The sequence below is a fragment of the Manis javanica genome, chromosome 3 (genome assembly GCF_040802235.1).
Source record: "Manis javanica isolate MJ-LG chromosome 3, MJ_LKY, whole genome shotgun sequence".
Taxonomy (NCBI): Eukaryota; Metazoa; Chordata; class Mammalia; order Pholidota; family Manidae; genus Manis; species Manis javanica.
The window spans coordinates 47,061,411-47,082,452 of record NC_133158.1 but is presented as its reverse complement, the minus strand read 5'-3'; the positions used below and the strand labels follow the sequence as shown (position 1 = coordinate 47,082,452).

At 36.8% G+C, this 21,042-nt stretch overlaps 1 protein-coding gene across 11 annotated transcripts in view; it reads left to right on the top strand.

Annotated features, from left to right (window-relative positions):
- The window catches only part of TTC3 (tetratricopeptide repeat domain 3), a 136,380-nt gene that overhangs the window by 8,269 nt on the left and 107,069 nt on the right, over positions 1 to 21,042 (top strand). For 6 of the 11 annotated variants that reach the window (XM_073231369.1, XM_073231372.1, XM_073231371.1 and 3 more), the window contains 9 exons: positions 3,702 to 3,856; positions 10,403 to 10,445; positions 10,763 to 10,913; positions 11,392 to 11,479; positions 12,330 to 12,383; positions 13,367 to 13,487; positions 17,313 to 17,398; positions 19,232 to 19,326; positions 20,502 to 20,564. The exons of 2 other annotated variants lie outside the window; for them this stretch is intronic. In XM_073231369.1, coding sequence (XP_073087470.1) covers positions 3,713 to 3,856; positions 10,403 to 10,445; positions 10,763 to 10,913; positions 11,392 to 11,479; positions 12,330 to 12,383; positions 13,367 to 13,487; positions 17,313 to 17,398; positions 19,232 to 19,326; positions 20,502 to 20,564 — 845 coding nt within the window. In that variant the 5' untranslated portion in view covers positions 3,702 to 3,712. Of the gene's footprint in view, positions 1 to 1,027; positions 1,155 to 3,577; positions 3,594 to 3,701; positions 3,857 to 10,402; positions 10,446 to 10,762; positions 10,914 to 11,391; positions 11,480 to 12,329; positions 12,384 to 13,366; positions 13,488 to 17,312; positions 17,399 to 19,231; positions 19,327 to 20,501; positions 20,565 to 21,042 lie in introns of those variants that run through there. 3 more of the 11 variants (XR_012129137.1, XM_073231374.1, XM_073231370.1) reach the window with 2 other exon arrangements.

Genomic DNA, 21,042 nt, shown 5'->3' with positions numbered 1-21,042 from the left:
GTAGAGAAGACGTGTAGAAATATACTTGGTAGTAGTGAGACAATCGAGATTATTCCCAGAGTTGGATATTAAGGACTGGTAGTCATTAAGTGGTTGCAGTGTAAGGTTTGTTTAAGAATGACAACCAGTTGTGTATTGACTGGCTTCTAAATTCTGTGTTGTGGAGTGACTGGAGATAAAAGCAGGTACAGGATAACAAAGGCTTCTGTGTTCTGGTAGGGAGCTTGCACTTTATTCTGAAGATCAAGGGAAGCTACTGAATTACTTCACGCAGTGAAATGTTATGATCATAGTTTTACAGAATGCAAGATTGAAGGCAAGTCACCAGTTAGGAGACTGCTTGTTAAATTAGTTCAGAGAAGAAAAGATGAAGCTACACCTGAGGCAGTGGCACCGGGTGTGAGAGGTGTATACATGTGAAGATTTCTTGGAGGAGTAGAAATGTCAGGACTTCATGGTCAGTTGGATAGGACATTGAGAGAGACAGGGGAGGCTAAATTTACCCCCAAATTTCTGGTTTGGTTAACTAAGTGGCATGTAGAGCAGCTAGCTGAAAGCAGATTGAAAGAAAAAAGAACTTGGTTTCATATGCTTGTTTTTGAGGAAAAAGATAAGTTTATTTTTGAACTTACTGAATCTGAGAGGCTTTTGGAACATGTTGGTTAAGATCCAATAGCAGTTGACAGGAAAGGTCCAGAAGTTACCAGATACAACCCAGCCTGGAGAGATTTGAGAGTTGTTAGCATTTGGATATTTCAGCTATTACTTGCCACAGTGCAGTATGAGATAAATTGGTACATAGATAAATACTCATTTTTTAATAGTTTTAATTTACTCTAATGCATATGAAAAACATAAGGAGAAATATTAAGTAAGTAAAATACATGTCATATGTGGAAATGGCAGAAGTCATGGTGAAGCTATGCAAATTATGGAAGTTCAGAAAGTGCTGTTTTAAGCCATGGGTGTGGTCACCCAAGGAGAGAATAAGCATGAAAAGAAAAGAGAGTTGACATTTGGGTGGCAGGGAATGGAGAAGAAGAGCCCGTGGAGACTGAGGAAGAGCAGCCAGAAGAATAGGAGGAGAACCAGAAGATGGTCTTTGGAGTCCAAATGAAGAGTTCTGAGGAGGAGGAAGTGGTCAACAGCGTCAAGTAAGTTGTAAGCTGAAAAGTGCTCTATGGACTTAGTGATTAAGGTAGACCATTTAGCTGGAAGTATCCGAACAGTGGATTTTTGAAAATACTCATCTAATATTAATGTTAATGATAACTGATATTTATAGCATTTCCTGTATGCCATGTACTGTTCCAAATAGCTAAATCTGTTAGCTGATTGATCAGAAAGGTAGTATTGCCATCCCATTTGATAGGTGAGGAAAGTAACTTGCCCAAGATCACACACTCAGGACATGGGAGAGCCAGGATTCAAGCCCAGGCGGTCGGTTCCAGAGTCCATGCTCTAAACCACTGTGCCACATCACCTTGCTGGTTAAAACAAATGAGATCAAATGTTGTAATTATAGATAGTGCAGTTGATGTAGGGTGTGATATCAGTGAGACCTGCCAGGCTGTGAATGAGCAGTACGATGTCATGATGGCTCAGGAAGCTGGGTATGAGCACATTAATTGTATTGTGATTGATGCCATGATGGTGACATATGGGCTGGGAAAGACAGTTCTTGGCTCTTTCTATATTTATATACAAAAAACTTCTGTAAGATAAATGAGTTTAAAAGTGTATATACTTATAGGATAGCATATGTCCCATATTATGTGCCATATTTAGGGTGCTAAAAATGTCTTTTTACTTTTTTCCAGCTATGGTTCACTTTTGGAGTTAAATTCACTAAATTCTAGAAACATTGTTCATCCAGAACAGGTCAGGTTCCAGACATTATAGAAACAATCTGCTGTAGAAGGTCACCATTGACTTTATTGAAAGCAGTTTCCCTTGAATGGTAGAAGCAGAAACCTAGTTATAGGAAATAAAATGAATGAGAGTGGGCAATTCAAATGGGAGGAAAGGGAAGAAGAATTATTGATAAAGTCAGAGGATAACAATTCTTGGCTGTGGTCAGAGAGGAGCTAATCAGAGATTTAAAACCTGGCTTAGAATTTGGCAGTGGTCTGAGGTGTAACCTTGGGAAGAAAGAGCCAGGATGAGTTGGGCTGGGAACTTCACTTTAGTTGAGGCAGACTGCAAGGCTAGAGTCTTGAAGGGGTTGTCTGCATGGGCCTGATGTGACTGGGATGGTGATTGAATTTGGGAGAGAGAGGGGAACACTGTGGACTAGTTGCCAATGTTCTTAACCCTGACAAGGAGGCTACTAGGGGCAATGACAAGGACAAGGAGATAACAGGGAAGGGAAATACAGCATTTGAAAAGAGACAAGACTGTGGAATCAGAGGACCTAGGTTTGAATCCTTCCTAGCTTGGTGACCTTGAGCAAATTACTTAATTTTACTAGGAATGTTTCACATCTGTTCAGTGGAAATGATTGGACCTGAGAAGAAGTTCTGTGAGCATTAACAAGATGCATGTAATACACTTGGTATAATAAGTGACAAATAGGACAAATAGTTTGCTAGGAGGATTGCTATTGTTCTTCAGTTCTGATTGTGAGGTTTTCATACAGTGAATTAGATGTAAAGAGGATAAATTAAAGAAACATTTGTATTTCGAGGACTGATGGTGGTCTGTCTTAGTAAACAAGAAACTTGATTTGTCCTAACAATAGTGGGATAATAGTGGTGAAGTGAAAAGGTGTTAGAAATGGTGTTAATGGTGGTGCTGGTGGTGATAGGAAAAGAAAGCCCTTACTTGGGGATGAGTTAGAAGTAATAAAATGCTGCATTTTTCAGTGATACTTAAGTTTGTAGCTCTTCTCTGATAGCTGTACATTTTAATCTGAGCTTTCTTCAGAGAAAAAAGTCAAACTCCAGCCCTAATTCCCCTTTCCTCATTGAAATAATTATTTTTACATGGTTGTTGATAATGTGAGGGGTTTTTGCCCAACTTTGCAGTCTAGCATTGTTGTGTGTTGTAGCAGTTAAGAGAGTGTTAGGAGCAGTGATTATTAGGATGGAAGGTCTGGATGCGGCTGTGGGAAGTCAGGAGATTGACACACTCACCCTGTACCACTCCAGCTCTGCACCTTTGCCCAAGACAGAAAAGCACTGATGGGTGGATAGATGAATACAAGCATCTGATAGGAAACTGTTTTCTCAGTGGAGTCAGGATTTAGTTCCTGCCAGGAGGTTGAGAATATGGCAGAGTTTGTGTACAGTGAAATGGCATATTTCATAGGATGCAGTTAAAGCAGATTGGGTCAGAGGACCGAAGTGGAAAGGTATCTTGAGGGCTTACCTGTGTATGAGGCACATTCAAAAATGAAAAAGATGCTCTTAATTATTTTTCATCTAATAGAGACATGTAAACACATAAGTTCAGAGTAGAGATGGTGACTATGTGACCCCAAGGAAAAGAAGAAGTAGAGTAAATTGCTACTTGGAAGAGACTCAAGAAGGGTATCAGAATGAGGATGAGAACTTTTCAGAGCTGTGTTCTTATTGGAGTTTTTCCCTTGTGGCGTAAGTTCTAAGTATTTTTCTAATGTACCATATATAGAAGCAGGACAGGTGCTTCTCATATCATTTCAATGATTTAATTACTGATTGAAGTTTATATTGTTTCCTTAGGATGGTATACCATGGACGATTTTGCCCTGGGAGATTTCACTGCTGCAGATTATGCCTTGTTAGAAGGTTACCATTATGTGGATGATTGTGTCTTTGCTCCTGAATTTATGGCCAATGATTATGTTCGTGTGACTCAACTTTACTGTGATGGAGTGGTAAGTAAATTTGTTAATTTTTAGATTTTTTACATGGTGTCTTTTTTGACATAAAAGGTTATATTACTTTCAGTTATACAACATAATGACTCGATAATGTGTATTATTTATTGTGAAGTGATCTCAAGAACTCTGGTTAACACCCATCACCACACAGTTACAATTTTTTTTTCTTGTGACAGCTTTTAAGATCTACTCCTTAAAGGTTTTCTGATTTAGCTCTATCTGAGTAAAGATGTTTTGTGGTATGTGGGTTTTTACAGGGAGGTTTACAGGCTTTTGAAGAGGTAATTTCAGATAATTTCAGAAGGGAAAGGAAGCCAGTGACTCAACAAGAATGTTCAGTGCCAGAGAATGGGTGATGGTGCAAGATGGTTTTCTGAATGGAGATTAGAAAAGCTCTCAGGGAGCCATAGAAACAGGCTTGGGGGACTTTGAAAAAGCCTAAAGAATCACTGGTTGAATATACTGTATTCCAAGCATATAAGTAAATGTGTACTGAAATTTTTAAGTTTAGTACTGATAATCCTTACCTTAAAAATAAAAAAAATGGAAAGATGGCAGCGTGAGAGGAGAGACAGAGGCTTCCTCCTAAAACTGGATATAATTAGAAAATTTAATTGGCGCAACTAATCCTGAGAGAGCAACAGGAAAGGACGCGTCAGACTGCACACACCTGGAGAAAAGAGCAGACCTCAGCAAACTGGGTAACGTACCAGAGCTGTGGCTCCGCGGGACTCGAGCCCCTCCCCCACCCCAGCTCATCGGCGGGAGGAAGACAAACGGAGCAGGGAGGGAGTGGAAGGCTTGGGATTGCTGAATACCTAGCTCCGGAGATATGCACTGGGAGCACAAACCTACATTTCATGGTGCTTTCATGAGACTCGCATGACTACCGGGTTGGAAAGTTAATACAGGCAGAGTTCCTGGAGAGACTGGGATTCCGGCTGCTTGTGGAAAGCAGGGATCCATATCTGGCTGCTCTGGGACAAAAACTTATACCTGTGTGCCCGGCCCACTGGCTCAGGCAGTGGAGACAGGCACAGGAGCCAGGAGGCGGGGAACAGCTCTTTCCTACCCCCAGTACCGCTCCCCTGCGACCCCCTGACATTGCTTCAGGGGCTCAGCAGCTCCAGAATAGAGCTTCTGGGCACTAGAGGGTGCCATATACAAACATGAAATGCCAATGGAACCTTGTCCAGAGTAAAATTGTTAATACAACTCCTGAGAAAGATTTAAATGGTATGGACCTCGTGACTCTTCCTGAAAGGGAGTTCAAAATAAAAATCATCAATATCCTAATGGAGGTACGGAAAGACATCCAAGAACTCAGGAATGAATTTAGGTCAGAGATCCAATCGTTAAACAACAAAATGGATAGTATTAAAAGCAGGTTGGATACAGTGGAGGAGACAATAAATGAAATAGAAACTAGAGAAGAGGAATACAAAGAAGCTGAGTCACAGAGAGAAAAAAGGATCTCTAAAAATGAAAGAATATTGAGAGAACTGTGTGACCAATCCAAGCGGAACAATATTCGCATTATAGGGATACCAGAAGAAGAAGAAGAGAGAGAAAGGGATAGAAAGTGTCTTTGAGGAGGTAGTTGCTGAAAACTTCCCCAATCTGGGGAAGGAGATAGTCTCTCAGGCCATGGAGATCCACAGATCCCCCTACACAAGGGACCCAAGGAAGACAACACCAAGACACATAGTAATTAAAATGGGAAAGATCAAGGATAAGGACAGACTGTTAAAAGCAGCCAGAGGCAGAAATAAGATCACATACAAAGGAAAGCCCATCAGACTAACAACAGACTTCTCAGCAGAAACCTTACAGGCCAGAAGGGAATGGCATGATGTATTTAATGCCATGAAGCAGAAAGGCTTGGAACCAAGATTACTTTATCCAGCAAGATTGTCATTTAAATTTGAAGGAGGGATTAAACAATTTCCAGATAAGCAAAAGCTGAGAGAGTTTACCTCCCGCAAACCATCTCTGCAGTCTATTTTGGAGGGACCTCTATAGATGGAAGTGTTCCTAGGGTTGGATAGCTGTCACCAGAGGTCGTAAAATCATGGTAGGGAGGGTGGAGCAGCTGATTGTGAGGCAAATGCAAAATTAAATTGATTATCCCCAAAGCCAATCAAGGGATAGAGGAAAAGTATAGAATCCGATACCTAATATATAAAGAATGAAGGAGGAAGAAAAAGGAGGAGAAATAGAAAAGAACCTTTAGATTGTGTTTGTAACAGCATACTAAGTGAGTTAAGTTAGACTCTTAGATAGTAAGGAAAGTAACCTGGAACCTTTGGTAACTACGAATCTAAAGCCTGAAATGGCAATAAGTACGTACCTATCGATAATCACCCTAAATGTAAATGGACTGAATGCACCAATCAAAAGACAGAGTCACTGAATGGATAAAAAAACAAGACCCATCTATATGCTGCTTACAAGAGACTCACCTCAAACCCAAAGACATGCACAGACTAAAAGTTAAGGGATGGAGAAAGGTATTTCATGCAAACAATAGGGAGAAAAAAGCAGGAGTTGCAGTACTAGTATCAGACAAAATAGACTTCAAAATGAAGAAAGTAACAAGAGATAAAGAAGGACATTACATAATGATAAAGGGCTCAGTCCAACAAGAGGATATAACCATTATAAATATATATGCACCCAACACAGGAGCACCAGCATATGTGAAACAAATACTAACAGAACTAAAGGAGGAAATGGACTGCAATGCATTCATTTTAGGAGACTTCAACACACCATTCACTCCAAAGGACAGATCCACCGGATAGAAAATAAGTAAGGACACAGAGACACTGAACAACACACTAGAACAGATGGACCTAATAGACATCTATAGAACTCTACACCCAAAGGCAACAGGATACACATTCTTCTCAAGTGCACATGGAACATTCTCCAGAATAGACCACATACTAGGCCACAAAATGAGCCTCAGTAAATTCAAAAAGATTGAAATTCTATCAACTAACTTTTCAGACCACAAAGGTATAAAACTAGAAATAAATTGTACCAAGAAAGCAGAAAGGCTCACAAACACATGGAGGCTTAACACACGCTTCTAAATAGTCAATGGATCAATGACCAAATTAAAATGGAGTTCCAGCAATATATGGAAATAAATGACAACAACAACACAAAGCCCCAACTTCTGTGGGACGCAGCAAAAGCAGTCTAAAGAGGAAAGTATATAGCAATCCAGCAATATTTAAAGAAGGAAGAACAAACCCAAATGAATAGTCTAATGTCACAGTTATCAAAATTGGAAAAAGAAGAACAAATGAGGCCTAAAGTCAGCAGAAGGAGGGACATAATAAAGATCAGAGAAGAAATAAACAAAATTGAGAAGAATAAAACAATAGAAAAAATCAATGAAACCAAGAGCTGGTTCTTTGAGAAAATAAACAAAAAATAAGCCTCTAGCCAGACTTATTAAGAGAAAAAGAGAAACAACACACATCAACAGAATCAGAAATGAGAAAGGAAACATCACGACGGACCCAACAGAAATACCAAGAATTATTAGAGACTACTATGAAAACCTATATGCTAAGAAGCTGGAAAACCTAGAAGAAATGGACAACTTCCTAGAAAAATACAACCTTCCAAGACTGACCAAGGAAGAAACACAAAATCTAAACAAACCAATTACCAGCAGTAATCAAAAAACTACCAAGAAAAACCCCTGGGCCAGATGGATTTATCTCAGAATTTTATCAGACATACAGAGAAGATATAATACCCATTCTCCTTAAAGTCTTCCAAAAAATAGAAGAGGAGGGAATACTCCCAAACTCATTCTACAAAGCCAACATCACTCTAATACCAAAATCATGCAAAGACCCCACCAAAAAAGAAAATTACAGACCAATATCCCTGATGAACGTAGATGCAAAAATACTCAATAAAATATTAGCAAACCGAATTCAAGAATACATCAAAAGGATCATACAACACGACCAAGTGGGATTCATCCCAAGGATGCAAGGTTGGTACAACATTCGAAAATCCATCAACATAATCCACCACATCATCAAAAAGAAAGACAAAAACCACATGATCATCTCCATAGATGCTGAAAAAGCATTGGACAAAATTCAACATCCATTCATGATAAAAACTCTGAGCAAAATGGGTATAGAGGGCAAGTACCTCAACAAAATAAAGGCCATATATGATAAACCCACAGCCAACATCATACTGAACAGCGAGAAGCTGAAAGCTTTTCCTCTGCTATCGGGAACAAAACAGGGATGCCCACTCTCCCCACTGTTATGGGTCCTAGCCACAGCAATTAGACAAAACAAAGAAATACAAGGAATCCAGATTGGTAAAGAAGAAGTTAAAGTGTCACTCTTTGCAGATGACATGATATTGTACATAAAAAACCCTAAGGACTCCACTCCAAAACTACTAGAATTGATATCAGAATACAGCAAAGTTGCAGGTTACAAAATTAACACACAGAAATCTGTGGCTTTCCTATACACTAACAATGAGCCAATAGAAAGAGAAATCAGGAAAACAATTCCATTCACCATTGCATCAAAAAGAATAAAATACCTAGGAATAAACCTAACCAAAGAAGTGAAAGACCTATACCCTGACAACTATAAGACACTCTTAAGAGAAGTTAAAGAGGACACCAACAAATGGAAACTCATCCCATGCTCTTGGTTAGGAAGAATTAATATCATCAAAATGGCCATCCTGCCCAAAGCAATATACAGATTTGATGCAATCCCTATCAAATTACCAACAACATTCTTCAACGACCTGGAACAAATAGTTCAAAAATTCATATGGAAACACCAAAGACCCCGAATAGCCAAAACAATCCTGAGAAAGAAGAATGAAGTGGCAGGGATCTCACTTCCCAACCTCAAGCTCTACTACAAAGCCATAGTAATCAAGACAATTTGGTACTGGCACAAGAACAGAGCCACAGACAAGTGGAACAGATTAGAGACTCCAGACATTAACCCAAACATATATGGCCAATTAATATTCAATAAAGGAGCCATAGACATACAATGGGGATATGACAGTCTCTTCAGCAGATGGTGCTGGCAGAACTGGACAACTACATGAAAGAGAAAGAAACTGGATCACTGTCTAACCCGATACACAAAAGTAAATTCAAAATAGATCAAAGACCTGAATGTAAGTCATGAAACCATAAAACTCTTAGAAAAAAACATAGGCAAAAATCTCTTGGATGTGAACATTAGCGACTTCTTCATGAATATACCTCCCGGGCAAGGAAAACAAAAGCAAAAATGAACAAGTGGGACTATCTCAAGCTGAAAATCTTCTGTACAGCAAAGGACACCATCAATAGAACAAAAAGGTACCCTACAGTATGGGAGAATATTTTCGTAAATGACAGATCCAATAAAGGGTTGATATCCAAAATATATAAAGAGTTCACGCTCCTCAACAAACAAAAAGCAAAAAATCCAATTGAAAAAATGGGCAGAGGAGCTGAACAGACAGTTCTCCAAAGAAGAAATCCAGATGGCCAACAGACACATGAAAAGATGCTCCACATTGCTAGTTATCAGAGAAATGCAAATTAAAACCACAATGAGATATCACCTCACACCAGTAAGGATGGCCACCATCCAAAAGACAAAACAGCAACAAATGTTGGCGAGGTTGCAGAGAAAGGGGAACACTCCTACACTGTTGGTGGGAATGTAAATTACTTCAACCATTGTGGAAAGCACTATGGAGGTTCCTTAAAATGCTCAAAATAGACTTACCATTTGACCCAGGAATTCCACTTCTAGGAATTTACCCTAAGGATCCAGCACTTCAGTTTCAAAAAGACAGATGCACCCCTATGTTTATCGCAGCACTATTTACAATAGCCAAAAATGGAAGCAACCTAAGTGTCCATCAGTAGATGAATGGATAAAGAAGATGTGGTACATATACACAATGGAATATTATTCAGCCATAATAAGAAAACAAATCCTACCATTTGCAACAACATGGATGGAGCTAGAGGGTATTATGCTTAGTGAAATAAGCCAAGCGGACAAAGAGAAATACCAAATGATTTCACTCATCTGTGGAGTATAAGAACAAAAGAAAGACTGAAGGAGCAAAACAGCAGCAGAATCACAGAACCCAAGAATGGACTAACAGGTACCAAAGGGAAAGACACTGGGGAGAATGGGAGGGTAGGGAGGGATAAGGGCAGGGAAGAAGAAAGGAGGTATTATGATTAGCATGTATAATGTGGGGGGGTGGGGGAAAGGGGAGGGCTTTGCAACACAGAGAAGACAAGTAGTGATTCTACCGCATCTTGTTATGCTGATGGACAGTGACTGTAATGGGGTTTGTGGGGGGACTTGGGGTAGGGGAGAGCCTAGTAAACATAATGTTCTTCAAAAAAATAAAAATAAATTAATTGATTATTAAAAAAATAAATTAAAAAATTTAAAAAATGTACTTTTGCATTTCACCAGATACAAATCAAAAGAACTTTTTTCTTTTTAGGGCATGCAGTATAAAGATTATACCCAAAGTGAGAGAAACTTAGGTGAGTGTGAATACATTGGTATTTTATAATTTGTTGAAAGATTATCATGGAAGTTCATCCATTCATATCGGCTTAACAGATTTAGATATCTTTTAAAAATTTATTCTTATTATTCTTTTTCATCAGAAACCAAAACCTTTATTTGTTAAAGTAGTTTTAGCTAACACTTAAATATTCTTAACATCTAACAGGTTAAAATATTTCATCTAGTAATTTCTTACCTTTCCATATCCATATTTACCTTTTCCTTATTAACAGTGCTGATTTATTCCAAACAAGGCACAAAATATTAATTTAAAACTTTTTTTTTAATTCAGAATTTGACATCTGCAACATGTGGTGTAGTAAACCAATTTCTTTCCTGCAAGATTATTGTGATGCCATTAAAATATACATCTTCTGGCCACTTCTGTTTCAACGACAACACAGTTCTATAATATCACGGTTGCACCCCTGTGTGGAGGCCAGGTAAATTACTATGTTACTCATTTTATATGAACAGTAGTAAACATATTGCCTAGTACTGAGGAATGCCAAGTGCAGTGGAAGGCTATGTCTCATTCTTGTATCCTGTTCATCTTCACTCTTGGTTAATAGGTGGAAAAACTTAATACTTGGAATTTGGATATGAATGAAAAATCATTTGTAAGGGAAAGGAAGTGCTAACATTACAATGAATGAGACTCTGAAGAGCTTTAGATTGTAGATTTAAAGCTGAGTAAGGAAAATTAGTGTGCTTGTTTATAAATGTAAGCATTGTAGTACAAAAGAGGAACAAGTATAGTATTTTGTCCACTTAAAGAACTTACTGTTTCCTTGAGAGAAAGAACAGCTTATTTTTTTCTCAAGTAGTTTAAATTGAGGTATAATATACAGTTACGTGTAAAGTTCAGTAAATTTTTGTATGTGAGAACCTAATCTTTTAAAAAATAAATTTGTCTTTAAGCAATTCTAATGCTTCTGAGATAAGTTTGAAAAAATTACAACATCTTGAGTTGATGGAAGATATTGTGGATTTGGCAAAGAAAGTTGCGGTAAGTGGTAGAATGTGTTTTCCGTCCCCTCTATTTAAAGAATATAAATACTTGGATGGTGTCAGGCCCGTATTACTAATTTGTAGTGGTTAACGGGTAGTGGTTTCAGTTTTGGTTAATCTGACTCTGCTGTCCATGAAGAATCTTTGCTGTGTATTTGAGAGATCAAGTAGATGGCTGTTTTCATGGTTCTGACATATGATGAGAACCAGGACTGCTCTTTGTCCTTAAAGATACAAATAGGTATTTGTCACAAATGAAAGTGTGCTCCTGGTTCACAGAAACCTGTGTCACAAGTTCTGAAAGTGATGAGTTCTATCTTAAAACATGAAGTCACTGTCAGTACAACAAATGCTTTTTCTTTGGGGTAAAGTTTATCCTTTATTGAGGAGGTGTCCTTGTGCTGTACTGATTTTTTTTTTTACTAGAAAGCCATTTGATAATTTTTCTTATTTCAGTTGATAAGGAGTCAAGCGTTTTTCTTGTTATTATTCTGATTGCAAACTTAAATTCAGAAAGTTCATTCTGATGTTTGTTTCCTGCTGATAATCCTTTGCAGTAACTTATATTAGCCAGTGAACTTCTATAAAAAATCCAGTGTAACAAACTTTAAAATCCATGTCTAAAAGTTATACTAAATCATTTCATGATTAGGACCCAATGTAAGACTACTTCTGAATTCTTACTTTAGGGTCCTTAAGACCTAAATGGGGCTTGAAAGTGCTTGTGGGCTACTATGTACGTTAGAGTAGTATTCCTAGAATGTAGGATTTTTGTCCACCAAAAAATTCAAGTATAATTGATTGAATAAGGGAAAAACTGTGTTTTGTTCTTTTTGTTTGTTTTACAGAATGATTCATTCTTTATTGGAGGCTTATTGAGAATTGGTTATAAAATAGAAAATGTAAGTGTTAACCGTGGGAGCCCAGCACAACCACTGTGAATAAATAGCAGTCGTCTCATGGGTCATTGCCCCACATATTGGGTCCACATAGTCAGTGTTTGGTAGTGTTTGGTGCTACTGATCTCTGTATTTTGCTTAAGCAATTCCTTATTTTGAGGATTTGCATTGGTATAATTTTGAGCTTCTTTTACAAGTTGATTATTTTTTCTATTTTAGATTATTTATCTGGTATATGTTCTCCCAGTGAAATTATTAGGCCCCTGACATGAACATTTTTTGATATGTAATAGCTAGATAATCTCCAAATATAATGATGAATCAGTGTTGAATGCTAATGGTAACATAAACATCTAAACATCTACGTGTTTCCCTTATGCCTGTCACCAGCATTGATAACTACACTATTTAACCTCTGAAGTCATTTCAGACACTAGAAACACAAGTAACATTTCTGTGAACTGTTCATGAACATCATTGTACCTAGTGCTCATTTGCTCATCTTCACTCTCCTCTGTTACCTCCTTATTCTCTTTGCCATGGACCATTTAAAATACACAGTCCCTTTGGTGAACCTTAATCTATACTTTTAACTTTGAGGTAAGGATGGAAGTCCTAGTTTAGATGAGATCTGAGACCCCTTGTTCACCTCATATTACTGCATTTTCCTGATGCCCTGGGTAATGCAGTTTTCCTGGCTAGGCTGTAGACCTCAGGTTCCAGGTCTGTAATCATTGAAGCAGCTTTCTGAACTCTGAGGGGCCCTGAGGTTACCTGAAGATGTGACATATGTGAGTCCATGGTATCTATTAACTTATGTGTTGGGGACCAGCTATTTTAGGTCAAGTGCTAGAGTAATCAAAATATGAGATTGTATAAGTTTTGTATTAAGAATCTAAAATATTACATAAAATAAATTTATAATGTTATTTGTAAATTTAGAATTAATACGCAAATTACTTTCTTCATCCCCGTTTTTAAAACAGAAAATCTTGGCAATGGAAGAAGCTTTGAATTGGGTGAAATACACAGGCGATATAACAATTCTACCTAAATTAGGAGCAGTTGACAATTGTTGGCCTATGTTAAGTATTTTCTTTACTGAATGTAAGTATAAATGCTTTAATTGTTTAAAGTAAAAAACCTGACTTAGTTTCTAAAGGTTTTGGGAAAATGGAATGTCTAGTTATGTGATTACTTAGGATTTAAAAAATTTTTCCTTTTGTGAGAGAAAAGCCTGAATAAGAGAACTTCAACCCTGTAGTTACATTCTGTATTTCCTGTCTTTTAATGATTTCTGTGATGTTATATTTTTAAAAATCCTACCAAACAGATGTCATAATTTATTATATGTGATACCCAAAGAAGGAGGCCACAACTGGGGCACATGTATTCTTATTCATAAGAGAAATAAGTAACGAGCTAAGGTTAGAATTTTCATTTCTTTGATGAATCTGTTATTCTTACTAGTGATGAAACTGCCTTATATGTTTTCTTACTTTGTAAAATATTCTTCCCTACAGCATTTATGCTAGCAGTGTTTTTATAGTACAGTTACAGGAATCATGAAACAGGAAATATTTGGCTCTTTAGCTGATGATGACTGATAATTTGCCATCTCCACTAAGGAGAGAATTTTGTACTGTTGACCAAAGTGTTAGAAACTAAGCTTAAACACAAAGACAGGTTTTTCTGATAGGTTTATTAGGTACTGGGTTGTATTACATCAACAGAGGTGGTTCTTCTAGTTGTTCTGGAGGCCTTTAATTCTAGGCTAGATTTAATGGTAGAAGTAGAGGACCAATATCTTTTTTTTTTTTTTTTGAGAGGGCATCTCTCATATTTATTGATCAAATGGTTGTTAACAACAATAAAATTCAGTATAGGGGGGTCAATGCTCAATGTACAATCATTAATCCATCTCAAGCCTAATTCTCGTCAGTCTCCAATCTTCTGAAGCATAACGGACAAGTTCTTACATGGTGAACGAATTCTTACATAGTGAATAAATTCTTACATGGTGAACAGTACAAGGGCATTCATCACAGAAACTTTTGGTTTTGATCACGCATTATGAACTATAAACAATCAGGTCAAATATGAATATTCGTTTGATTTTTATACTTGATTTATATGTTGATCCCACATTTCTCCCTTTATTATTATTATTATTTTTATTTTTAATAAAATGCTGAAGTGGTAGGTAGATGCAAGATAAAGGTAGAAAACATGGTTTAGTGCTGTAATAGGGCAAATGTAGATGATCAGGTGTGTGCCTATGGATTAAGTATTAATCCAAGCTAGACAAGGGCAGCAAAACATCCACGGATGCAGAAGATTTCTCTCAAAGCAGGGGGGATGAGGTTCTGAGCCTCACCTCTGTTGATCCCCAATTTCTCACCTGATGGCTCCCCTGCGACTGTGCCTGTCTTAGGTTGTTCCTCCCTTGAGGAATCTTACCCGTCTCTGGCTATCCAGTCATCTTCCGGGGCCATACAGGAAAATGTAAAGTTGGTAAGTGAGAGAGAAGCCATATTGTTTGAAAAGGTTAGCTTTTTACTTCTTTGCAGATTTATGCCCTGTGGCTTCTATGCTCAGCACTTGTCTCGAGGTATCTTTACCACCTGGAGGAATTATGATGCTCGGTAAATTCAATATGAGGCACGAATTCTATTTAAGGGTTGTAATTAGGAAGGAAGAAGAAAAGCTATAGAGGTAGCATATGGAAGAAAACATGGGAGGATTGATTATTTCTTTGACATATCTTCTTATAGAGTACCTTAAGTATCTGTAGGTTTTAAACTACTAACTAACTTGCACACACATATTAACATAATAGGAATACGGCGACATAAACAAAGCAAATCTATAATTACCATCCATCTCCAGTGAAGCCAAGAAACCCAGTTAGGCACCCTAGGCATTTGTGAAAATTTGTCTATGATATGATGGATATTGTCCTACTGTACTTGAACAGTCTGAGAAAAATCAGACAAATTAAAGCAGCCCATTTCTGGGATCTGTTCACATCCCGTATGTTCTTTTAACCGTAGATAGTCTATAGTCATAAGATTTGGAGTGCTACAACTTGCACCCCTCCCAACTCCTGGTTGAGTTCCAACAGTACAGATCCGGTCAAATTCGTTGTCTCACTGTATGCACATGCCAGCCTAGACATCTCCCTCCTCATTCCAATTGCAAGTCCAGGAAACGGTGGGGTGGACGCAGCCACAACCGCAGCATCGCCCGGATCCCTGTGGGGGCTTTTTGATGATCATCCCCCGGCACGAGTCCTCCAGAGAGTGCTAATGCCAGAAGCTCCTCCTCATATCATATCTTAGTTCATTTTCTGGGTAGGCCTTGATCTTCTGCATAGAGACAAACAGACTCTTTGCCCACACTTTGACATGCCCTCTATACCACTGTGCAGAACTCATTGGAGGTCAGCACACAGGGACTGCCTTTTTTTTTTTTTTTTTTTTATTAAGAGAAAGGAATATTATCAGAAAAGAGTACCTCCATAGCTGATCATCTGACACCCTTTAAGTGATCAAGATTAAGGATATTTAAAGCATGCGTTGATCTTTGATTTACCAATAGTTTTATCCTATCAAGGAGTAATCCCCCTTTTCTTTCTTTCTTTCTTTCTTTTTTCTTTTTTTTTTTCAATCTTTAATCTACACTTACATGAAGAGTACTATGTTTACTATGCTCTCCCCTATATCAGGTCCCCCCTAACAACCACATTACGGTTACTGTCTATCAGCTTAGCAAAATGTTGTAGAATCCCTACTTGTCCTCTCTATGTGTTGTGCAGCCCACCCTCCCCTTTCTCCTTCCCCCCCATGCATGCTAATGAGGACCAATGTCTTATACTGAGCATCGATGTGGGCTTGTTTCTGACTCTCCTTTTCTGTTCTCTCTTCTTTATCATAGCACTGCAAGGTAACTGCTAGTGGCCCTATTTTAGAAATGACCTATTTTAGGTCAAAATGTCCCTACTTGAGGCTTTGAGATGTCAAGTGATATTTCTGTAGTCTAGTAAGAGGTAGAACCTAGATGAGAAGTCAGGTCTGTCTGATCTCAAAGCTCAGGTTTTCACCTGATTATCTTATTCTGTCTCTTAGTATTACTTTATTTGGTGACCTTCCCAAATCCTTTCTTGAATCTTAAATTTTAGGTACTCCTTTCACCCTGGATATGAATGTCTTTGGCTAGAGCTGTAACTATAGTTTGGTTGTAATAAAATTACTATTTGTCATTAAAAAAAATCTTCTTTCTAGAACAGCTTAAAATACAGAAAAAGAGATCTGGTAAACCTTTAATGCAAATTTTGGTCATTACTTACTGCATTTTAATTTGTTTATTAAATTTTTATAAGAATAGTGTTTCAAATATCTCATTTTAACATTTCATTTATGAGAGTCAAATGTTGAATTAAGACGTTTTAAATTCTTTATTTCTTACATTGAATACATTTTAGAAAGTAGTTTTCCTGGTTTTTGTTTTCAGATATTTTTTTTGAACATTGTGCCAGGTGCACCATAGGTGAACAGTAATGTTTGTTGAATTGACTTGAGTAATTCTGAGGCTTCTTTGAAAATGTTATGACAGAGCCCCTGTTGTAACTATAACTAGAACAACTATAATAATAAACACGTGTTTTTTAATGCTAGAAATAAAATTGAGATTAGATTCATAGCAAGCAATGAATCTCATGTTTTCTGAAACATTTTATCAGATGTTTAAAATATATTATTTGATTTATTTGATACTTGTAAAAGATTACAAGTAACATGTTATTTAGAAAGTATAAAAATGTAATGAACTTTAGGGACTCACCTACCTAACCTAAGAATTAGAATGTTAACAATACCCAGTTGTTTTTTTTAAACAAATGTTCTTTCACTCTCTCCTAAAAATAAATTTTAGACAAGTACCACATAACTAAAGTTGTTACAGAAAACTGCAATTTGCTTGAAGAATTTAGAACTCAAAATTGTGCGGAGTGTATAGAGGTGAGAATAAATATTTGCTTGTATGTATATTATAAGATTTGATTGTTAGAACTTCTAACCCTCAGAGGAAGTTCAATAAAAGTGCTGAAAGAACTACTATAAAAATCAGTAATGTGTTTGAGGGGAAATTTTAATGAATTTTGATTAGACTTTTTTTAGAAGAGAAAACATCTTAATCAGAATTTTCTAATGTTATGAAAAGATGCTTCACATCACTAATCATCAGGGAAATGCAAATCAAAACCACAATGAGGTATCACCTCCTATCAGTCAGAATGGCCACTATCCAAAAGACAAGAAATAACAAGTGTTGGTGAGGATGTGGAGAAAATGGAATCCTCCTGTACTAGTGGTGGGAATGTAAATTGATGTAGCTACTGTGGAAGCAGTATGGAGGTTCCTCAAAAAACAAAAATAGAAACACCATGTGATCCAGTAATTCCACTTTTAAGTATACACCTAGAGAAAACAAAATCACTAATTTGAAAAGATATATGCACACCTATGTTTATTGCTATGCTATTTACAATAGCCAAGATATGGAAGCAACCCGAGTGCCCATCAATAGATGAATAGGTAAAGAAGATGTAGTACACATACACAATGGAATATTATTCAGCTATAAAAAAGAAGGAAATCTTGTCAATTGCAACAACTTGGAGGGACCTAGAGGTTATTGTGCTCAGTGAAATAAGCCAGGTAGAGAAAGACAAATACCATGATTTCACTTATTTGTGGAATATAAAAACAAAAAACAAAAGAAAGCAAAGAAAAACTAACAAAAGAGAAGTAGACTCATAGACACTGAGAAGAGACTGGTACTTACCATGGGGGATGGGTTGGGGTGGGAGGGTGAAATGGGTGAAGGGTATAAAGAGGCACAGAATCTTAATCATAATATAAGTTAGTCATGGGGATGAAAGTAGAGCATAGAGAATATTGTCAATGAATCACTATGTTGAATACTTGAAACTAGTATAATCATGTATATCAACAATACTTCAATAAAATGTAATAGTAAAACAATTTTCTAATGTTACGGATTTTTAAATAATTGAAAATTGATATTTTTTTAACTTAAAGGCTAAAAACTTTTAATTAGTTGGGAAAACATGATTTTCTTTGGTAACAGCTTTATTGAGATGTAATTGACGTGCCATACAATTCACTCATAGGAAGTAAAATTTTAACTGAAATTTAAAAAAAGTATTTAGGAAAATATTTAACGCTCTGTTTCATTCTTTAAGCCATTGGTATGGTCCAGTTTATTTTAATTTAGAAACTTTGAGTACATGAAAAGTTTCAGTTATATCTGTAACACCTGTGATTTCTCTTTGATTTCATTCTTGATAAATTTGTCACCTCTTGGGGGGCAATTAATTTAATCACCATTGCCCAAATGTTACTGACTTATGTATTTCTTTTTAGCAACTCTGGTTTATTGAATAATATCACATTTCTAAAGTAAAATTAAAATTCTACCTGCCTCTTGATTTTCTTCACCATATGTTAGGCTTCATAAGGTTTATTTAAAAGTGGACCTGCCAAGTATGGCACATAAGGGGAAAACTGTTAGTAATTATTCATGATGTGATGATTTTGTTTACTTTTTAATATTCCTTGAACAAAGCTAGCATTGAGTAATTAGAGACAGGTTTCTTTAAATATATACACCAAAATATTGGATATTGCATTCTCATTTTTTATATAAATGATCCACAAGTTTGTTTCTGTTATCAAAGATAGAAACCCAGAACCATTTTTCCTAGATATTTGGGTTCTCAGTGGTCTTTGCAGTTAATTGATGGGTCTTCTTTCATCTTGGTTTCTCAGCAAGGAGAACTAATGAAAATGAAAGGAAATGAAGAGTTTTCCAAAGAAAGATTTGATATAGCTATTATCTATTACACCAGAGCCATTGAATATAGGTAAGAGCAAAATGGAACAGTGAGATCCTTTCTATGTGGCAAATCAAATTAGAAAGCCAGTCAGGAGAAATAAAAGCAAGATGAGGATTGGGGGTATCTGCAGCTTGCTGTGCAGAGTAGGTTTTCCCACCCTTAAGCATTAGAAGCATTAGAGATGGCCTGAGTAGATAAACTTAATCAAGTAGTATAACTCAGGCAAGTCAAGCAGAATGGTGATTTTGTTCTGCCCTGCCCCAGTTGCTTTCAAGCTTTCCAACAGTTATTTGTTCTTTCTTGTTCTCATTTTGCCTTTGACTGATTGCTTCCAAATTATTAGCTGATCGCAAATGGTTAGTTACTAATACTAAAGATACCACCCATTTAGGGATTTTTGCTAAGATGGAACTTCTACAGGGTAATAGTTAGAATTATTGAGAAAAATGCATGTGTTCTCTCAACATCATCTTCTCTTTGCTCAGCTGCTGGAATTTTGCAGCATTCCTGCAAGTGTGCCTCACACTTGACTCCTGTGACATCTGAGCTGGGCCACCTATTACAGCAGCCTGCAGAGGGTGCACTGTAGACAGCTACTGTCTTACCTACTTTGCCCATCTCCACGGGAATTGAGTGACTTAATGTGTCACGCCTCATTGGAAAGGCTACTGCTCTTTTCTTCTGAGGAAGAGGTGGAGAAAATGGGAAAATAAGTTCCACTACATAAATTCAGAAAAAAACTAAAAAGGACAAAATGATAAGGAAGCAATTTAAATTACCATTGCGATTTTCAGATTTCCTTTGCTGGGTTCTCTGTCAAAGTGTTACAGTCATGTAACTAATTCTGTCCTTTACAGTTACTTTACAAGTAACTGTTACTTGTAAAGTACAGCATAATTGTAGTTTGCTAGCTTTTTAATCTTCTGATCCTAACAGTTCAATGAGCTAGGGAGAAAAAGCAGAACATTTTGAATGTAGACAAGTTTAGCTTGATTTGAACAAAGTTATTTAGTTAGGAAGTAAAGGAACTGGAACTTAGCCTGTTAGGACTTCAGATCATATATTCTTTCTGCTTTGCCGCACAGATGTAGAGTTCTGAAAACCCAGAACCCAGAAGGCATTTTTATATCTTACGTTTTTGGTGTGATTTTGTTTGTTTTTATGTAATGTCCATTACTGACTAAACATTATTTATTTTAAAGACCTGAAAATCACCTTCTTTATGGTAACCGAGCTCTTTGTTTTCTTCGCACTGGACAGTTTAGGTAAGTTGGCTAGAGTACTGCAGTCACTGAACTGTAATGCTAAATACCCGTTTTTGAGAAATATTTATCTTTTGCAGGTATACAAGAAAATCCTTCAGTAGTTCTTTGGCAGAAATAGTCAGATGATTAAAAGGGGCTCTGCAGGCTTTATATATAATAACAATAGCATGTTATGTATTACTTTTAAGTACATTACTTATATTATGACATATATTTGTATATAACTTTCACAACACTTTCAGTAGGTAGGTATTGTTCTCCACATTTACGTTTGGGGAAACTCATACCAAGAGGAAGTGGTGATGACAAAATTTGAACACAGATCATCTGATGATGTCAAAGTCTGTTTTTATAATATCTATATTACCTCCTTTTGCTCTATTAATTTATATAGTTCTGGGAGAAGAATTTTTATTTGTTTCCTTTATCTAGTATAAAAAACTTAAGTAAATGTCCTTCATAAATGAAAGAAAGAAAA